At 50.0% G+C, this 16,699-nt stretch overlaps 1 protein-coding gene across 6 annotated transcripts in view; it reads left to right on the top strand.

Annotated features, from left to right (window-relative positions):
- MEGF11 (multiple EGF like domains 11) overlaps positions 1-16,699 on the top strand; it is a 389,675-nt gene that overhangs the window by 356,946 nt on the left and 16,030 nt on the right. For 3 of the 6 annotated variants that reach the window (XM_063698633.1, XM_055362646.2, XM_055362654.2), the window contains exons 14-21: positions 4,930-5,076; positions 5,430-5,564; positions 9,820-9,948; positions 10,962-11,090; positions 11,639-11,767; positions 12,317-12,445; positions 13,941-14,177; positions 15,712-15,830. In XM_063698633.1, coding sequence (XP_063554703.1) covers positions 4,930-5,076; positions 5,430-5,564; positions 9,820-9,948; positions 10,962-11,090; positions 11,639-11,767; positions 12,317-12,445; positions 13,941-14,177; positions 15,712-15,830 — 1,154 coding nt within the window. The remainder of the gene's footprint in view (positions 1-4,929; positions 5,077-5,429; positions 5,565-9,819; positions 9,949-10,961; positions 11,091-11,638; positions 11,768-12,316; positions 12,446-13,940; positions 14,178-15,711; positions 15,831-16,699) is intronic. The other 3 variants (XM_055362651.2, XM_055362661.2, XM_055362660.2) reach the window with 2 other exon arrangements.

Below are 16,699 nucleotides of genomic sequence, written 5' to 3'. Positions count from 1 at the left end.
GTTCAGAATGCCTCAGTGGCTTCCCACGACTCTTACATAAAATTTTAAATCCTTACCATGGCCCAGGGCCCACGGGATCTGGCTCTGCCTGACTCCACCTCACTCTGTTCACTTTGTGGCTCACTACATTCCAGCCACCAGGGCCGCAGTCTACTTCTTCAGGAAGCCAACCACCTTCCTGACTCCAGGCCTTTGCACATGCCATTCCCTCTGCCTGGATCATTCCTTCCCCTTTTCACCTGATAACTCCTTGTCTACCAGATTTCAATGTAAAGCTTTCTTCCTCTGGGAAGGCACTTCCCCTGCTACAATACCCACCCCAACCTGACCAAGACAAAAGCATTCCCTTTATTAATTCTTCTACCCTACACTTTTCCTATTGTGGTACTTAAATCAGAGTTCAATGACAACTGTGGTAACTGTTTATTATCTGCCTCCCTAATGTGGCCATCAGCTATATGGAGGCATCTGCCTTATTCACCATTGTATCCACTGCCTGCCACACACTGAGATATGGATAACACGGTAGTTAAGAACCCAGCTCTGGAGCAAGACTGCTGGGGCTTATGACCTTGGGCAAGTCATTTAACCTCTCAGGGCCTGAACTCTCCATCCATAAAATACAGATAATTATCCTTGCAACTACAGGGTTGTTTTGAAGCTTAAATGAGTTACTACCTATAAAGTGCTAACAGTGCCTGGCACATAGTAAGTGCTCAGTAAAAGCAAAGCAGGCCATGAATACAGGAAGTGCTTAATAAGCATTTCAGAAGTGAACCTACTAGCCAGTCCCAAGGTGATGAGCAGCAAAGAGAAAGAAATATAGTCATTTCTGGCAGTATAGGTTCTCAGATAAATAATTAACACCAGGTTGCTGCACAGCCTCTGTTCATAACCAGAAAGTTTCTAAGCAGCCAAGAGCCAGGGACATTGCTTCCTCTGCAGTATCTCCAGCCTGGCTTCCCCTGCCCTGCTGGCTCCTGCCCGTCAGTAAAGAATAAGGCTCAACCCTGGTCACTGGCACCCTAGAATCTCAGCAGGAGCCAAGTGGAAATCAACTTTAATTTTTCATTGCCTTAATTTTGAGTGAGCCAATTAAGATTTTAATGACATCTAGTGCTTAAAAATTCTGTCTTTGGTGAACAACCTTTCAGCAAGGCCTCTGCTGTTCTAAACCTAATTTCCCCAAATGTGGTCCTGAAGTCTCTTCAAAGAAGTGATTGATGTCCTGAGGTTTGTCATGCAGAAGGGGGCCAATGAGAGACAGAGATGGGCCTCCCACTGAGCCCTCCCCACTCACCTCTGCCTCAAGAAAAATCTGTGCCTAACTTCCCAGTCCCTGGCACACTGCTCATTCCTTGGCTCGGCACAGGTTTGGGGCTGCCCTGAGCTGTGCATATGTCTCCCCTTAACCCTCATAAGCCACAGGCTTACTGACAATTGGCATTTTGTCTTATTCATCTTGCCCTGCACATAATATGTGCTTATTAAATGTTTACTGAAATAAACTGGAAGTTGGCCTATAACCATTCATGGTTTTTCCCCTTAAAGTGGGGGAGGCTTTAAAGATTATCTCCACCAACCTTCTCATGCCACAGATAAGGAAAAGGAGTTGTCTGGGGTCTCAGGACATTAGGGCCAATAGGATGAAAGACTCAGGATTGTATCTTAAGGGGGAACCATTTATTCAATCAACTAGCATTTATTGACTCAAGCAATTACCAAGCCTTTATATTGGCAGCTACCTTGTGCCCAGCACCGTGCCAGACTCAGCAGTAAATGGTAAAAAGCAACAGTTTCTGAGTACCTACTGTGTGCCAAACACTGTGTTGGGCACCAAAGATGCAAAAATGACCAAGATGGCATCCTGTCCATAAGAAGCACCTAGGTAAGCAAAGTCAGAAGTGGCAGTAAGCCATGGTACCTGTCTTCAAATTGCTGGCAGGGGAGACAGGTCTCATGTATGAAGCTTTCAAGTAACAGGTAGAGACAAAGCTGTATGCTGCTGATTATCAAAGAGACACTTGTCTCCCTGGGCAGACATCCAAGAAGGCTTCCTGGAGAAGGAGGGCCCTAAACGGACCCTGAAGGATATGGGCTGCTGAGTGGCTACTGGCTTCATTGCATGAACTAGAGATCAACATGTATGGATTCCTAGCCTAGGTTTACCCACCAATTTAGATGTGGGGGTGGGGAGGAGTCCTGAAAAATAAAGCAAGGGGATTCCCTAGAGTAAGAAAGGAAAGGACCTCTGAGGGGGACTATCCCTATCCAACTGTAGCGAAAACTGGGGCCCAGGAAGGTAACTGAAGCTGCTTCTTCAGAAACTACAGCTGGGAGCCTCCCACAAGGCCAAGGCCAGCCCCTTTGATCATATCAGTAAGTTGCTTCTGGAACTGGGCACTCCATATGGGGAAATCCTTGACCCTTCTTTCCACTTAGATCCCATGTCTTAAGCTCCAAGAAGGTCTTGGGACATATAAGAACCACAAACAGCCCCACTCCCACAGAAACAGGCCCAGAATATAATAACTGCCAAGTCCTAGAACCCAGTGGGACTTTGCAGCCACCTTCAGTCTGAGAATAAACATGGTACACTCATGGCTCTCAATCTCCATAAATGAGGACCCCTTTTGACATGAAAACACTAAGGATTCCGCAATGAGAGTAGCTATACTTTTAATAGCCACTGGCTGGGATAAACACAATAGCAACCAGCTGCCACGAATTCAGTGGTGCTTTCACATACACTGTGTTTTATGAACACAGTAATACCTATAGCTTTAGGAGAGAGCACTGTCTACGTGTGACACATGTGCCTTGGTCAGCTGGCAAAGAGTGCTTGGCGTGCAGTGGAATTGGAGGCCCTGTGGACAGCAAAGCTCCACCTCAGTGCAAGGAACAGCTTTGTCCCTAGGCCTGTGGTCTGAATCCTGGGTTTCCAACAACCATAGGCAAAAGAAATCCTAGGCCAGCACAGTGGCTCACGACTCTAATCCCAGCACTTTGGGAGGCTGAGGCGGGCGGATCACTTGAGACCAGGAGTTTAAGACCAGCCTGGCCAACATGGAGGAACCCCGTCTCTACTAAAAATACGAAAGTTAGCCAGCTGTGGTGGTGGCTCATAACTGTAATCCCAGCTACTCGGGAGGCTGAGGCAGAATTGCTTGAACCCGGGATGCAGAGGTTGCCATGAGCCGAGATCACACCACTGCACTCCCACCTGGGTGATAGAGTGAGACCCCGTCTCCAAAAAAAAAAAAAAAGCCTTATGGCAGATCACAGCTTTTGTTATGCCCAGAAAAAGGAGAAACTTGAAGATGGATCCAAAACCTTGAACAGTTTTATGGTTGCCACTTTCCCAAGCTCCCTCTAGTCAATCTATGATGCCTGTCCAGGGTTCACCTCTTGGGCACCTGAACCACCAGTGGGAGAGACCCCTGTCAATGGGTAAAATATGGCAAATATGGCTGCCAGATCCCATTCCCTGGGGAGGAAACCACTTGCCCACCCCCCCCCCCTCCAACCCACACCCCACCTACCCACCTGCAACCATTTCCCAGAGAGTGGCATCTGAAGCCTCTACCCTGCTGCAAAACTGAGACATTACAGGGAGGGAGCACAGATGCTGGGCTAGACTGAGGAACAGGAGGATGAGTAAAGCCTGTTGCATCCCCCTCCCTCTCCCCTCTCCGGTGGTTCCACCCTCCCTCCCCTCTCCTCGCCAGCCCAGGTGGGCTTGTACAATTCCAGTCTGCCTCTAAATTGGTCCCACTGCTCTCCTGCTGCTGCTAGGGCTGGCTCTGTTCACTGGGCATGAGTGTCTTTCTCCTTTCTTTCTCTTTCCCACAATCACTGTCCTTATAACAAGGCAGACATGATTTTTCAGCTAATTCTGCCCCTCTCTGAGCCTCTGATATTCACCTTCTGAAGCCAAGCCAATCTCCTGGGCTCACATGTTCCATTTCCCTAATGCATGTCAGACTGGAAGCCTTTCTGCCTGGGAAGAAAACCTACCCCAGAGCTGAGGCATCCAGCCTCAGGCCTTTTAAAATTCCTTCTTCACCTTCAGGCTGTAGGGAACCTAACAAACATTTCCTCTACCTGAGCCCAAAAAGACTATTATAGACTTTGTTCCTTTTTCTTATTGAGAAATTCCATCCATTCCCCCATAAACCTCTGTCAAACTGAGGGTCATTAAATCAAATTGTTGGGTTACAACTAGCATTTTAAAAGTTGAAATCGAATACATCATAGTACAGAGAAAACATCAGAGTCCATCATACATAGTGACAGTAAATGTAATTTTTGCAAAGCACTGGTTTCTATTGTATGTGTGCATGAATGATACACATACTGCACTGAGGAGTCTGGTCAGAAGAATCTGAAAAGATCCTACCTACTCTCTGAGCCCCTCCCTGGGTGGGTTGGCAGGGACCCAGCAGCACCAGTGGCTCCTGGGCTAACATGCGTGGGCATATGGCTCACTCCCAGCTGGCACTTACTTGCCCATAGTTGGTTTCTCCCGGTCCTGTTCTTGGATGCCATACAGAAGAGGCCCTTGTGATCTGGTCCCTTCTTACTCCCACAATCTCATCTCTTGCCGTACCCCATTTTACACTTTGTGGTCCAGCCACACTTGCTATTTGTAATTTCTTTCAAGACATGATTCTTTCTCCTGCCTCCTGCTCTTTGTACATATAATTTCATTTGCTTGGTCAGTTCCTCCTTGACTTTTAGAACTCTGGACATCACTTCTTCCTGAAAATCCTCCATGACCAGCCAAGCCTCAGCCGGATTTCTCCTCTACATTCCTGGATGCACTATGCTTGCCTCCACCTCTTCATACTGCACTGTCCCCCTTCCCTCCATTCTTCCCTTCACCCTCACCTCTCTTACCACTGACCTGAGTCTGCCTCTGGCCCACAGGCATCCGCTGTGACAGCACGTGTCCACCTGGCCGCTGGGGCCCCAACTGCTCTGTCTCCTGCAGCTGTGAGAATGGAGGCTCCTGCTCCCCAGAGGATGGGAGCTGCGAGTGTGCCCCTGGTTTCCGAGGACCCTTATGCCAGAGAAGTAAGGCTAATCCCCTGACCCCAAAGAGGTCAGAGGGCTCATCCTCCCTAGCCCTCTCCAGTTGGAACTAGCCATGGCCTGAGAGAGGCTGGGCTCTTGAATCAGCCCCCATCTCTTCCTTCCCTCTAGTCTCCTCTCTCTCTGCAGTTCTGTCCCCAGGTTTGGGGCCCAGCCCAGCTACTCAATGGAAACAGGGCCACACCACAGCTCTTCTCTGCAGAAAGGGATGTGCCCTCCAAGATGTGGGAAGGATGCAGGTCTTCCCATGTTTCTGAGAAGCGTGGAACAGGAAGGGTAGCTAGGCTGGCTGGGGTCTCTTGGGCTGCTGACCACCATCTTCCCTTCACCCTCAGTCTGCCCCCCTGGGTTCTATGGCCACGGCTGCGCCCAGCCATGCCCCCTCTGCGTGCACAGCAGCGGGCCCTGCCACCACATCAGCGGCATCTGTGAGTGCCTCCCAGGATTCTCTGGAGCTCTCTGCAACCAAGGTACTGTCTCCAGTGGGAAGGCACTGGGTGGGGAGGTGAGAGGTTCTGGGAGGAAAGTGGCAGGGAAGGAAGGGCTTGGGGATTTTCATCATACGCTGTGGAGGTAGCTCCTTCCCTCTTCAGGACTTGGGCTGCCTTTATGAGAATTGAGCCCCACATGGCATGAGACAAAGGCCCTAACACAGTTAACAGGCTCACAGAAGTGAAATGATTTGTCTGTGATTTCGCAGCTAGCAAGTGGCAGAAACAAATTCTGATTCCGACATGCATGCTGAAGGAATGAAAAGTGAAACAAGCATAGAGATCTGCATCAGAAGTGGCACCATGTGGTCTGTGCCGAGTGCCAAGGGTAAAGGCAGAGAATGCTGTGGGAGTGCAGAGGAGCTGGCTCTGGCTTTGGCTGGAGATGGCAACTTCCAAGCCCTTCTCCCCGTCATATTCAGGCCACCATCCCTAATCCCTCCCCACATGCTTTCCTGACTTGACCTCAGAATCCTTCACAATACCGACTCCAAGAACTGCTACCACTCAGCAGGAGTTGAAAAGAGATATAAAGCTCATTTGCATTGGTGTTCTGCCCTACCAGCTCTTTGTGGGGGAAAAACCCTGATCTGTAACATCTGCAGATTTTTAAAATATAAATATTCCTACCATGGCTGATTTTAAGGTACCAATGGTTTAACATCATTCACAAAATTCCCAAATATTGAACAACCAGTGAGAAGGTAGGAGCTGCCTCCACACATCATTGCCTATTGCCATCCCTGGCTTTCTTAGGACAAGACAGTGTGGATTTGGGAGAAGGCTCCATGGACCATGCAGGACTTCAGCTGGGCCTTAGCTTGAAAGGTGGAAAAGGAAGAAAAGCATTCTGTGTAGAGGAAGCAGCTTAGGCAAAGCACAGAGACATGGGCATGCTACAGGGAACAGCTGATGGATATGGTAGCTGGGGGTGGGAAATGGGGCTCAGAAGGTAGGCTGGGGCCTTCAGAACAGGTTTGAACACAAGGTTACAGAACTTGCATTCTAACCTGAAAGGAGTGAAGGGAGCTTAGGATAAGTTAAACTTAGGGCTAAAAGCAACTTCAAGGTCATCTATGTAAGAAATCTCATCCGGACTCTGCTTAAATACTTCTGTTGACTGAGAGCTCACTACCTCCCAGGGGAACCCATTCTTTTGATGAATAATCACTGCTGAGCTGGGCTATTTTTGCAAGTGTGTGGGCTGTTAATATGCATGAATAGAAAGTTTACTACATGATGCTTTGAGGTCATGAGAAGTTTGAGCCCTAGAGAAACATATGTGACAGTTTCATTTACTTGCAGCCCTCCTAGGATGGTTTAATCATAACCTGACATGTTGAGGTTTACTTATTAAACACAGGAGACTAGGCCATCAATACAGATAGTCTAGGTCTAAATTAGGACCCATGCAGCCCGAGGAGTAACTCTCAGATGCTGCGTTGTCTGATTTATCGCCCACTGGCCTAATGAGTATTTCCCACATATAGATCTAATAGAGTTTGCTATTAATGGCAACTGCCCTGGTTAAGTCTCAAACCTTGTAAAAAATTGAACTGACACCTTCTAATGACTGGCTTTCCAGCAAGTTACAAATTACAGACACTGCTTATGCAGAATCATTAAACATAGATTAAATATAACCAGATGTTTTCTTTTCACCAGCCCCCCTTCTGTCCACTGCCCCTCTCTTTGCCTTACTCTTGATTCAGCTAAGAAGTCGACCAATTAATGGATTAGATTGATCGTATTAGCAGTTCTGTGGGTAAATTTCTTGGCCTCATGTATGTGAGAAAGACTTCAAAGATAAGACTGTCTTGTTAGAGAAGCTCAGAGTTCATTTTGGGGGTAGGGTAGGGGGAGCAGCTCTGGCACCCTACTCCCCACAGAGGGCCAGGACTTGGGGATGGGTTCCCCAAATCAAGCACCTCCCAGAGGTGGGAAAGAAGAGGCTGGGCAGCCTGCTTTTCAAAAAGCTGGAGCCTGAGCTGCAAACAGGTGAGATGCATGTCACCCTCTTGGCACTGGAACTTCCTGGAAGGGAGCTAAGGTTTCTGCCAGGGGAAGCATGGGGCCCCAAATCAGCCAGCCTGCCACAGCTACTAACCATGGTCCTAGGACAGTCAGTGAGGGTTCCCATTCCCACCTCAAAGATGAGGAAACAGAGAGTTTGCTCAAAGGCACTTAGCCAGCAAGCAGTACAACTTCCTAGTTGTGTGACCTTGGGCAAGTTACTTAACCTGCCTCAGTTTCTCATCTACAAAGCAGAGTTAATGATAAGGCAAAATAATGAGACTATATAATAGTATTCCAAGAGTAAGTGAACTAAATACAGGCATACCTTGTTTTATTGTGTTTCACAGAAACTGCATTTTGCTTGTTGTTGTTTTTTTGTTTTGTTTTTTTTAAATTAAAAGTTTGGCCGGGTGCAGTGGTTCACACCTGTAATCCCAGCACTTTGGGAGGCCAAGGCTTGAGGTCAGGAGTTCGAGACCAGCCTGGCCAACATGGTGAAACCCTGTTTCTACTAAAAATACAAAAATTAGCCGGACGTGATGGCGCGTGCCTATCTGGGGAGGCTAAGGCAGGAGAATCGCTTGAACCTGGGAGGAAGAGGTTGCAGTAAGCCGAGATTGCACCACTGCACTCCGGCCTGGGCAACGTAGCGAGACTCCGTCTCGAAACAAAAAAAACAAAGGTTTGGGGCAACCCTGCCTTAAGCAAGCCCTGTCGGTGCCATGTTTCCAACACCACGTGTACACTTCGTGTCTGTGTCAGCATTTTTTTTTGCAATAAAGTGTTTTTTAATCAAGGCATGTACATTGTTTTTTAGACATAAGGCTATTGCACACTTAATAGACTACAGTATAATGTAAACATAACTTTTGTATGCTCTGGGAAACCAAAACATTTGTGTGACTTGCTTTATTGCAATATTCACTTGCAGTGGTCTGGAACCAAACCCACATCTCTGAGGTATGCCTGTATTTGTGAAGCACATTGAACAGTGTCTGGTGCATTTAAGTGTCATGTGTATGTTTGTTGAATACATAAAGAAAACTTAGACCTAAATCCAAGGCTTTGGACTGGAGAGTCTGGTCCACCATTGCCTGTATTATTTGTCTCAACTACCAATCAAGTCCAGGAGAGGCACTGAGTAGATTTAGATCCTAGCCACTAGCTGCCCACCATCTGGCTGGGGAAGAACTACCAATATGAGGCAGTGTGGTATAAAGCAGAGGGTTTCAGCCCAAGATGTGAGAGACCTGGGCCCTGGGGGAAGTCATGTATCTTCAAGAATCAACACCTTCCCATCATCCTCTGTGCTGCTCTCCAGGATCGACTTTATTTTGTGGCGATGGGGAATTCACTGAGGCTCTCTGAGCAGGACATAGGAGTGCCATGAAGAAAGCTGTGCTTTAGAGAGCTCAAGCTGTAGGAAGCAGGTGGGGGATGAATTGCACAGGGAAACAAAAGGTTAAATACTCAATGAATACTCAAACCTAGTCCTAAAAGAGCTTTGCAGCCTGACTGAGGAAACCAGCTCTTCCTCCAGGGACCAAGCAGTGACTCCTCCAGGAAGGTCTGTGACCAAAATCCTCCAAGTGACTCAAATTGGAAATACCAGTGGTGGAGAGGGCCTTGTGAACTCAGGAGGGCTTTCCTGAGGAAGATGTTGAGCTGAGAGGCTTGAGCAACAGGTCAGAGGAAAGAGGTAGGCAGGGACAGACATTCAGGGCTGGTCCTCTAACAGTCAACCCGCAGGCAGGCCTGCCACGTGGCATTTGTCCCTCTCTGTCCAGCTGTACATATTCTCTACCCTCATGGTTGTGGAATCCGTGATGTTGGTGAAAGTGGTAATAGAAAGCAGAAGGCTGTGGAACAGTACAGGGAGCACTGGACTGTGAGTCCAGAAGTACAGTGCTCAGCCTCCCACTTCTCATCTGTGAGACCTAAGTCAGGTGATTCTACCTCCATGGGCCTCAGGCTGTTCTTAAAGGCAATCATAATAGAGCCTTCTGAAGAATGCAGCTGTACGCATGAGAGGGGCAACTCATTTATGTGCAAATGGAGAAGGGTGACCAGGGTACCAAGGCGGGCGTGGTTTCCATCCAGATCCATGACCCCCGGGTGATCATGGCTGTGGCTTGGGAACTTCTAGGGATAAGGCTGTGGGTGGAGGTCAGAGGAACACAGGTGGGAGGATGGGTGCCAGGCTGCCCTGTGCCCACAGTGTGTACTGGAGGATACTTTGGGCAGGACTGTGCCCAGCTCTGCTCCTGTGCCAACAACGGGACCTGCAGCCCTATCGATGGCTCCTGCCAGTGCTTTCCTGGATGGATTGGCAAGGACTGCTCACAGGGTAAGCTGCTGCCACCTGGAAATGCCCCTACCTGGGGTCAGGCCCAAAAATTCTCCCTTTGTTGCCCAAAACCTCTCTGTCCTGGTGCCTCCACTTCCAGGGATGAAATCGCCTTCTGCATGTAGGAATGAGCCCCATTTAGCTCTATAGCTAACATGATGGATTATTAGGATTGATCATTGGTATTAACTGCTGGTATCAAAGGTACTGATATTGTTCATAGTACCATTAATGCTATGAATTCTGAGACTTAACACTCCATTAGCACCTGCGCAAGGAGCAGCCCGAGTTTGGATGGGGAAGAGGTGGTGCAACAGCATGCTCGAGTTTGGGAGTAGGAAAGTGAGATGAGGCCCGGGCAGCCACCTCAGGAGGGTGCAGTGCCCTCTGGGTGGCTGGCCCATGTGAATGATGTCCTTGAGGCTGTTCATGTAAAGTGCACCAATCTGATGTGAAGGGAACAGCCCCTTTCCAGAAGCCCCCAAACTAAGGACAGAGACCCTGTGGAGCTCCTTGTCTGATGGGTGAGACCTAGCCAGTACCCTTGGGGCGGTCCTAGTTAGATGGCTGAGGGAATTTCCATTCTGATGAGGAGACAGGCTCCATCATCAGGAGCTCACCAACTGAGAGAAGAGAGCTCCTGCCCTAGGAAAGTCCCCATTTTCATGGGGAAGCACACACAGTACATACACGGTAAACCACAATGTTTACCCGCATGCTCCAAATCAGTCCCCTGAGAGGGGAGGCTTGGGGGCCCTCAGAGTCCTGCTGAGTCAGTCATCAAAGACTTGGAGAGTGGGCAGAGAATCTGGGCTTAATGGGAATCCTGGGTAACTAAGCCAAGAAGTAAGTGCAGGAATTCTGGGAACAGTGCATGAGGCCCCTGAAAGCCAGGAAATGTCAGCCAGGTCCATCTTGGCATCTTGGCTCTGACGTGTACTCCCCCTTCTTCTCCCTCTCCGTCTGCCCCTCTCTGCCTTCCCCTCACCCTCTGCATTTCACCGACATCCCAGCCTGCCCACCCGGGTTCTGGGGCCCCGCCTGCTTCCATGCATGCAGCTGCCACAATGGGGCGAGCTGCAGCGCCGAGGACGGGGCCTGCCACTGCACCCCTGGCTGGACTGGACTCTTCTGCACACAGCGTAAGCCCCACCTCCTGGCCTCCCAGCCACTTAGAATACCATGCTGCGGCCTACTGGCCACTGTGGGCATTGTCCAGACCAGCAGGGAGGGAGGAAGGCAGGCAGCCCCAGGACTGGTACCTGACTCCTGCCCCACGAGAACTGAGGAGCTCTGCAGGGGCAGCTCCAGACCTGACTGGATTCAGGGGATTGACAAGCCCAAAGTCCTGGAAGGTCAGGGCTGCAAGGTACCCCAGCAATCACCAAGACCAGACCTTCCTTGGACAGTGGGGCCCAGAGTGGGGAGGAGCAGCCTGTGTCCACACAGGAAGTAGACCCTAGCCTGACCTGTGGTTCCAAGGCCCCTCTGTCTTGGAAAGGCAAGGATCACCTTGCCCCTACCACTTCAGCTGAAGATCCTGAGCAGGGAGACAACTCTGGTGCAGGGTCTCACTAGTCTTCATCCCATGCTCAGCAAAAAAAGAGACAGAAGACAGGTCTGGTTCCTGCTGCCCCCCCTTGTCCCCACCCAGCAGCAACTCTCGTGACTGGAAATCCTGTTTCTCTAGGGTGCCCAGCAGCATTTTTTGGGAAGGACTGTGGGCGCGTATGCCAGTGTCAGAATGGCGCCAGCTGTGACCACATCAGTGGCAAGTGCACCTGCCGCACAGGCTTCACCGGGCAACACTGTGAGCAGAGTAAGCTGCCCTGACCCCTGATCCTGGGTGATGCTGCTGGGCCCCAGCCTCCTGCAGAGGATGCCTCCCACTTCAAGGTCGACTCACTCAGGGCTCTGTACCCCTTGGTCCCTTGACTTTGGGGACAACTTCCAAGGAAAAATGCTGAGGAAGGTCATGCCTACATTATTGTTTGAAGAATTTCTCCCTTCAGTTGGTGGGGGGCATTTAGGGCAGAGGTCATAGCAGGTAATGAGAGAATAGTGGGAGGCAGGATTTTTTTTTATTATTCTTTAAAGTCCCTATGGCACTCAGATTAGGGCATGGCAGGTGGAAGATACTGCTTAAATGTGTTGCATGAGGAGGAAGTAGGGGTGAGTGGGCCCTGCTCGCTCCTCCTCTGTCCCTGTGTCCCCCACTCAGTGCTATAAATGCTCCTCAACAGGAGCTAAGGGAATAGGCTTCACTCAGTGGGAGGCAGAACAGGCTTATTGCCATAGCTGTCTAAACATGGAATGGGAGGGGTGGAGAGTGAGTGGGTCCTCTACCCTAACTCTTTGTGCCACACAGGATGTGCCCCAGGAACCTTTGGCTATGGGTGTCAGCAGCTATGTGAGTGCATGAACAACTCCACCTGTGACCATGTCACCGGCACCTGTTACTGCAGCCCTGGCTTCAAAGGAATCAGGTGTGACCAAGGTAATACACACGTGGCAGAGCCCCGGGGTCTGTGGAAAGGGCCCCATGGCAGCTCTAGGGAGATTCCAACTCGAACAGCTGGATTTGATGATACTTCCCTTTATTCACATTTGTGAGGACAACAGCAGGAATAGGGTGGGCTGCAGAGGCTCCAAGTGCTGGAGAGGCATAAGGAGCAGGCAGTCTCTCAGTCACAGCCTCCCTAGGCTCACCCTTGGCAAGTTTCCCATGAGCCAAGCAAGGGTAGCCACAAGCTAGTACTATGGAAAGGCCACCAGACCAAGTTAGAATATCTGCCAAGTTCTAGTTCTGCCTTACCCACTAGGTGTCCTTGGGTAGGTTATTTGATTTTGCTAGGCCTGTTACTCCACATGCAAAGTGGGAAGAGTAGATTAATCATCTTCCCCCATGACACAAGGTTACTCTGAAGGCCGAGGAGCCCAAAGGGGCTCGACCTTGGTTCTAGCACTACAGTCGGATGACACCTCATAGGGCCTAAAGGGGATGGAGTCCCAGGGTCCAGTTGTGAGAATCACGTTGAGACAGTATGAGTAAGAGACTCAGCGGGGTGCCTGGCCCATAAGTGAACACTCCAATAAATGCTGGCTTTGTTATATAAAAGCCTTTATAACGTGCTGCAAACATGTTGGTTATAGATGGGGGATGAAAATGGGCTCTCAATTATTCACATTACAGAAAAGGAGCCAAAAGACAGATTTCCATTGCATTCTGAGGATAAATCACTGAGAACGATATTGCAGCACATTTACCTCCCTAGTGATGTTGGCCAGCTCAGTTCAGCCAGCAGCCAACAGTCAAGAAGTCTAGACACTGTGGGCCTGGCAGGACAGCCTCCTAGACTAAGCATCAGCATGGAGGGTGGGGGCAGCCCTCACATATATAACCAAGAGGGGTCCTGCAGGCAGTAATCCTGGAAATAATAGCACAGTACGTAAGAGCTTTCCTTGCCAGTCTATCACTTGGTGCTCACGACTGGGGAGGGTGGGGTTATTGTCCCCATGTTACAAATGAGCAAACCAGGGACTCTGAGCCACACAATTAGGAAGCAGGGAGAGGAGCTGTGTTCAGTTTTTCCTGACTCCGCCAATTATAGGTTATGTAATCTTGGGCACATTACCTAACCTTTTGATAAACTGGTTTTTTCATCTGTGAAAGGAAAATACTAATCCCTTCATAGGGCTGAAGAGAAAATGAATTAATATCTGTTAACTCATTTTTGGAACAGAGTGAAATAATATTTATTGTTTCACATCCACAGTCGCAATTGCTCCTTGTCATGACCCTGAGACTCCATCCCCTTTAGGGATGAAGGCACAGTGAGGGCTGGGGGTAGTCACGTAGGGACTCAGGAATCGGGCCAAAGCCAGAACCAGATCTCCTAACATTAGAGGGGTTACAGGCATCTGAACCCAGGCCCAGGAGACCTGAAGCACAAGAAGCCAGCCCCAGGCTCAGGCCCTCCCTCTGCCCGCAGCTGCCCTCATGATGGAGGAGCTGAATCCCTACACCAAGATCAGCCCAGCACTGGGTGCAGAGCGGCACTCGGTGGGTGCTGTCACAGGCATCATGCTCCTGTTATTCCTCATTGTGGTGCTGCTGGGCCTATTTGCCTGGCATCGGCGGCGGCAGAAAGAGAAGGCCCGAGACCTGGCTCCCCGTGTCTCCTACACACCTGCCATGAGGATGACCAGCACCGACTACTCCCTCTCAGGTAAGGGCCATGCTCCTGGCCTCCCTCCTCTTCCCCTCCACACACAAATACCCCAGGAATGGTTGTGCCTGTAGGGTTGGCTGCTGTGGCTGAATGTGGAAGCTCAGTCTCCCCTAGAGTGACAGTGGGGATGGGGAGCAGGAGCCTACCTAGAAAAGATATCTGGGGTTCCAAGGGAAAATTGTTTCCTGAGTCCCTAGCTCTGAGCAGCTGTGGTTGGGAGCCTCCTGCCATTTTCCCAGAGCTTCCCTATCCTTCTCACCAGCCTTCAGCCTCAGGAGCACCCACACTAACCAGCCACTTTCCTAAGCTCTCCAGAGGACCGTCTCCCCAACCTGATGCCTGTACCACCTCAGGAGGCTAGACCTTGGAGCCCAGTGCCCAGAGCTCATCCATTTCTGTTTCCCTGGTGAACGCCTCAGGACAACCCTCCTTCCCAGTTCCCAGTTAGGAGGGTCCTATTAGTACAGTGGAAGGGGATAGTACCTGACTTAGGGGAGGTCTGAAAGTTTGGACAATGTCCCTCCGGCAAGTGTGCCAGAGCCCAGTGCATCCATGAATGTGGTTAACAGCTCCAATACGCATTTTATTTGGGAGTCTGAGCGGGGTCAAGATGGGGCTGCTGGGCGATATCCTTCCTTTCCCCTGAACCCTGGACTGCTGCCTTGGAAATAAGAAAGGTTTTTTGCTTCATATTGGCTAAACAGTAGAGGCCAAAATGCTCTGAAATTGCCCTATAGTCCTGGGCTATGTGAGGCTGAGCCTGTCTGGGTGAGCACAAGGTGACAGCTCTCTCCAGGTAGCTCCATGGCACGTGGCTCATGGCTCATCTGCAGCCTCCTGCATCTTGTGCTTAGAAAACCCAGATCACTTCAGCCCATTCCTGCTAAGTGTTGCCTTCTGTATGTCCAGCTTCATGCTAGGCACTGCAGGATAGACAGAGGCAGGCCAGTGCACACCATGCCTTCAAGGAGCTCCTGGTCTACGTGCCACACTACAGCCAAAGCAGACATCCCACACACAGATTTGGGGATTTTCTTCTATGACTATACTGAGAAGGCTGGCTAGGGTTTCCTAAGTCATTCCTCTGGTATTCCCCAGCCCTATGGAGAGGTTCTGGAATCCTTAGGAGGGAAGAGCAGAGTCAGAAGTGAGGTTCTCTTTATGATCTCATTACCAGGATGTGACCCTAGAAGGAAGCAGGTGAGTCCAGCCCTAAATAGGGACTCAGGGACATGTAAGGCTATCAAAGCAAACATGCCCCATCCAGGCTCCAGTTGATAGTGCCTCCCCTTGGCACAGGTGAGCCTATCCTGCATTCTGCATGCTGCAGGGAGGACCAGCGTAAGGGAAGGAGCAAATCAGGCTCTCCAGATTTCAGTAGGAGTAGTGGATGCCAGGAAGCTTGGGGGATGGAGTACTTGCCTGTCTTTGCAGGGCTCTCTCAAGGCTCCCAGCGCAAGCATTAGTACTGGGGGTATCTCATGCCAGGGGCAGGGGTATGATGGTATGTGGCACCTTGTTCTCTTCCCAGATTTGTCTCAAAGTAGCAGTCATGCCCACTGCTTTTCCAATTCCAGCTACCACGCACTGGCATGTGGGGGGCCTGCCACCAGCCAGGCCAGCACTCTGGACAGGAACAGCCCCACCAAGGTACCGGGCCCCTGATTCCCCAGCCCCCACTCACTGCCCTCTCATTTAACCCTCACCTCTGCCCAGGAAGGAACTGCACCCCCCCGCCACATGGAGGGTCCATGTAGAACTGACCACCAATACATTAAAAGCAACCCTGCAATCCGTGGTACACGTAAACACTCTGTGAGGCATGTAATGGAGCCAGCATGTTATATGGAGTGCTGTGTAACCAACCCACAGCATCACTCAGTATAACATATACCCCTGTACCCTGTGTGTAACCAACTGGTACCAAGTCATGTAATCATGTATTAGCTTTATCACCTATAATCATGTAGACACTTTTGCCACATGTCAACACGTAATCAAAACACTAGACCACCTTGTAGGCTGGGCACAGTGGCTCACGCCTGTAATCCCAGCACTTTGGGAGGCCGAGGCAGGCGGATCACAAGGTCGAGATATTGAGACCATCCTGGCCAAGATGGTGAAACCCCATCTCTACTAAAAATACAAAAAATTAGCAGGGCGTGGTGGCATACGCCTGTAGTCCCAGCTACTTGCAAGGCTGAGGCAGGAGGATCGCTTGAACCCAGGAGGTGGAGGCTGCCGTGAGCTGAGATCACGCCACTGCACTCCAGCCTGACGACAGAGCAAGACTCCACCTCAAAAAACAACAACAACAACTAGATCACCTACCACAAATCACTGCAGTATGCTACCAACACAACGTGTGCAAGTGGCATATTATAGAGTAACTACTGTTATTCAGATAACCACCTAACAATGTTTCTTTTATCTGAACCTATCCGTTTCATCAGTACCCACTCATAACCGTTTGTTGCAATCTGAATCAACAAGGGATGTGGAACCCAAACTTCAGCCAT

This window comes from Gorilla gorilla, chromosome 16 (genome assembly GCF_029281585.2).
Source record: "Gorilla gorilla gorilla isolate KB3781 chromosome 16, NHGRI_mGorGor1-v2.1_pri, whole genome shotgun sequence".
Classification (NCBI taxonomy): domain Eukaryota; kingdom Metazoa; phylum Chordata; class Mammalia; order Primates; family Hominidae; genus Gorilla; species Gorilla gorilla.
Note: the sequence above shows the minus strand (reverse complement) of the source record. Positions and strands in the feature narration are given on the sequence as shown.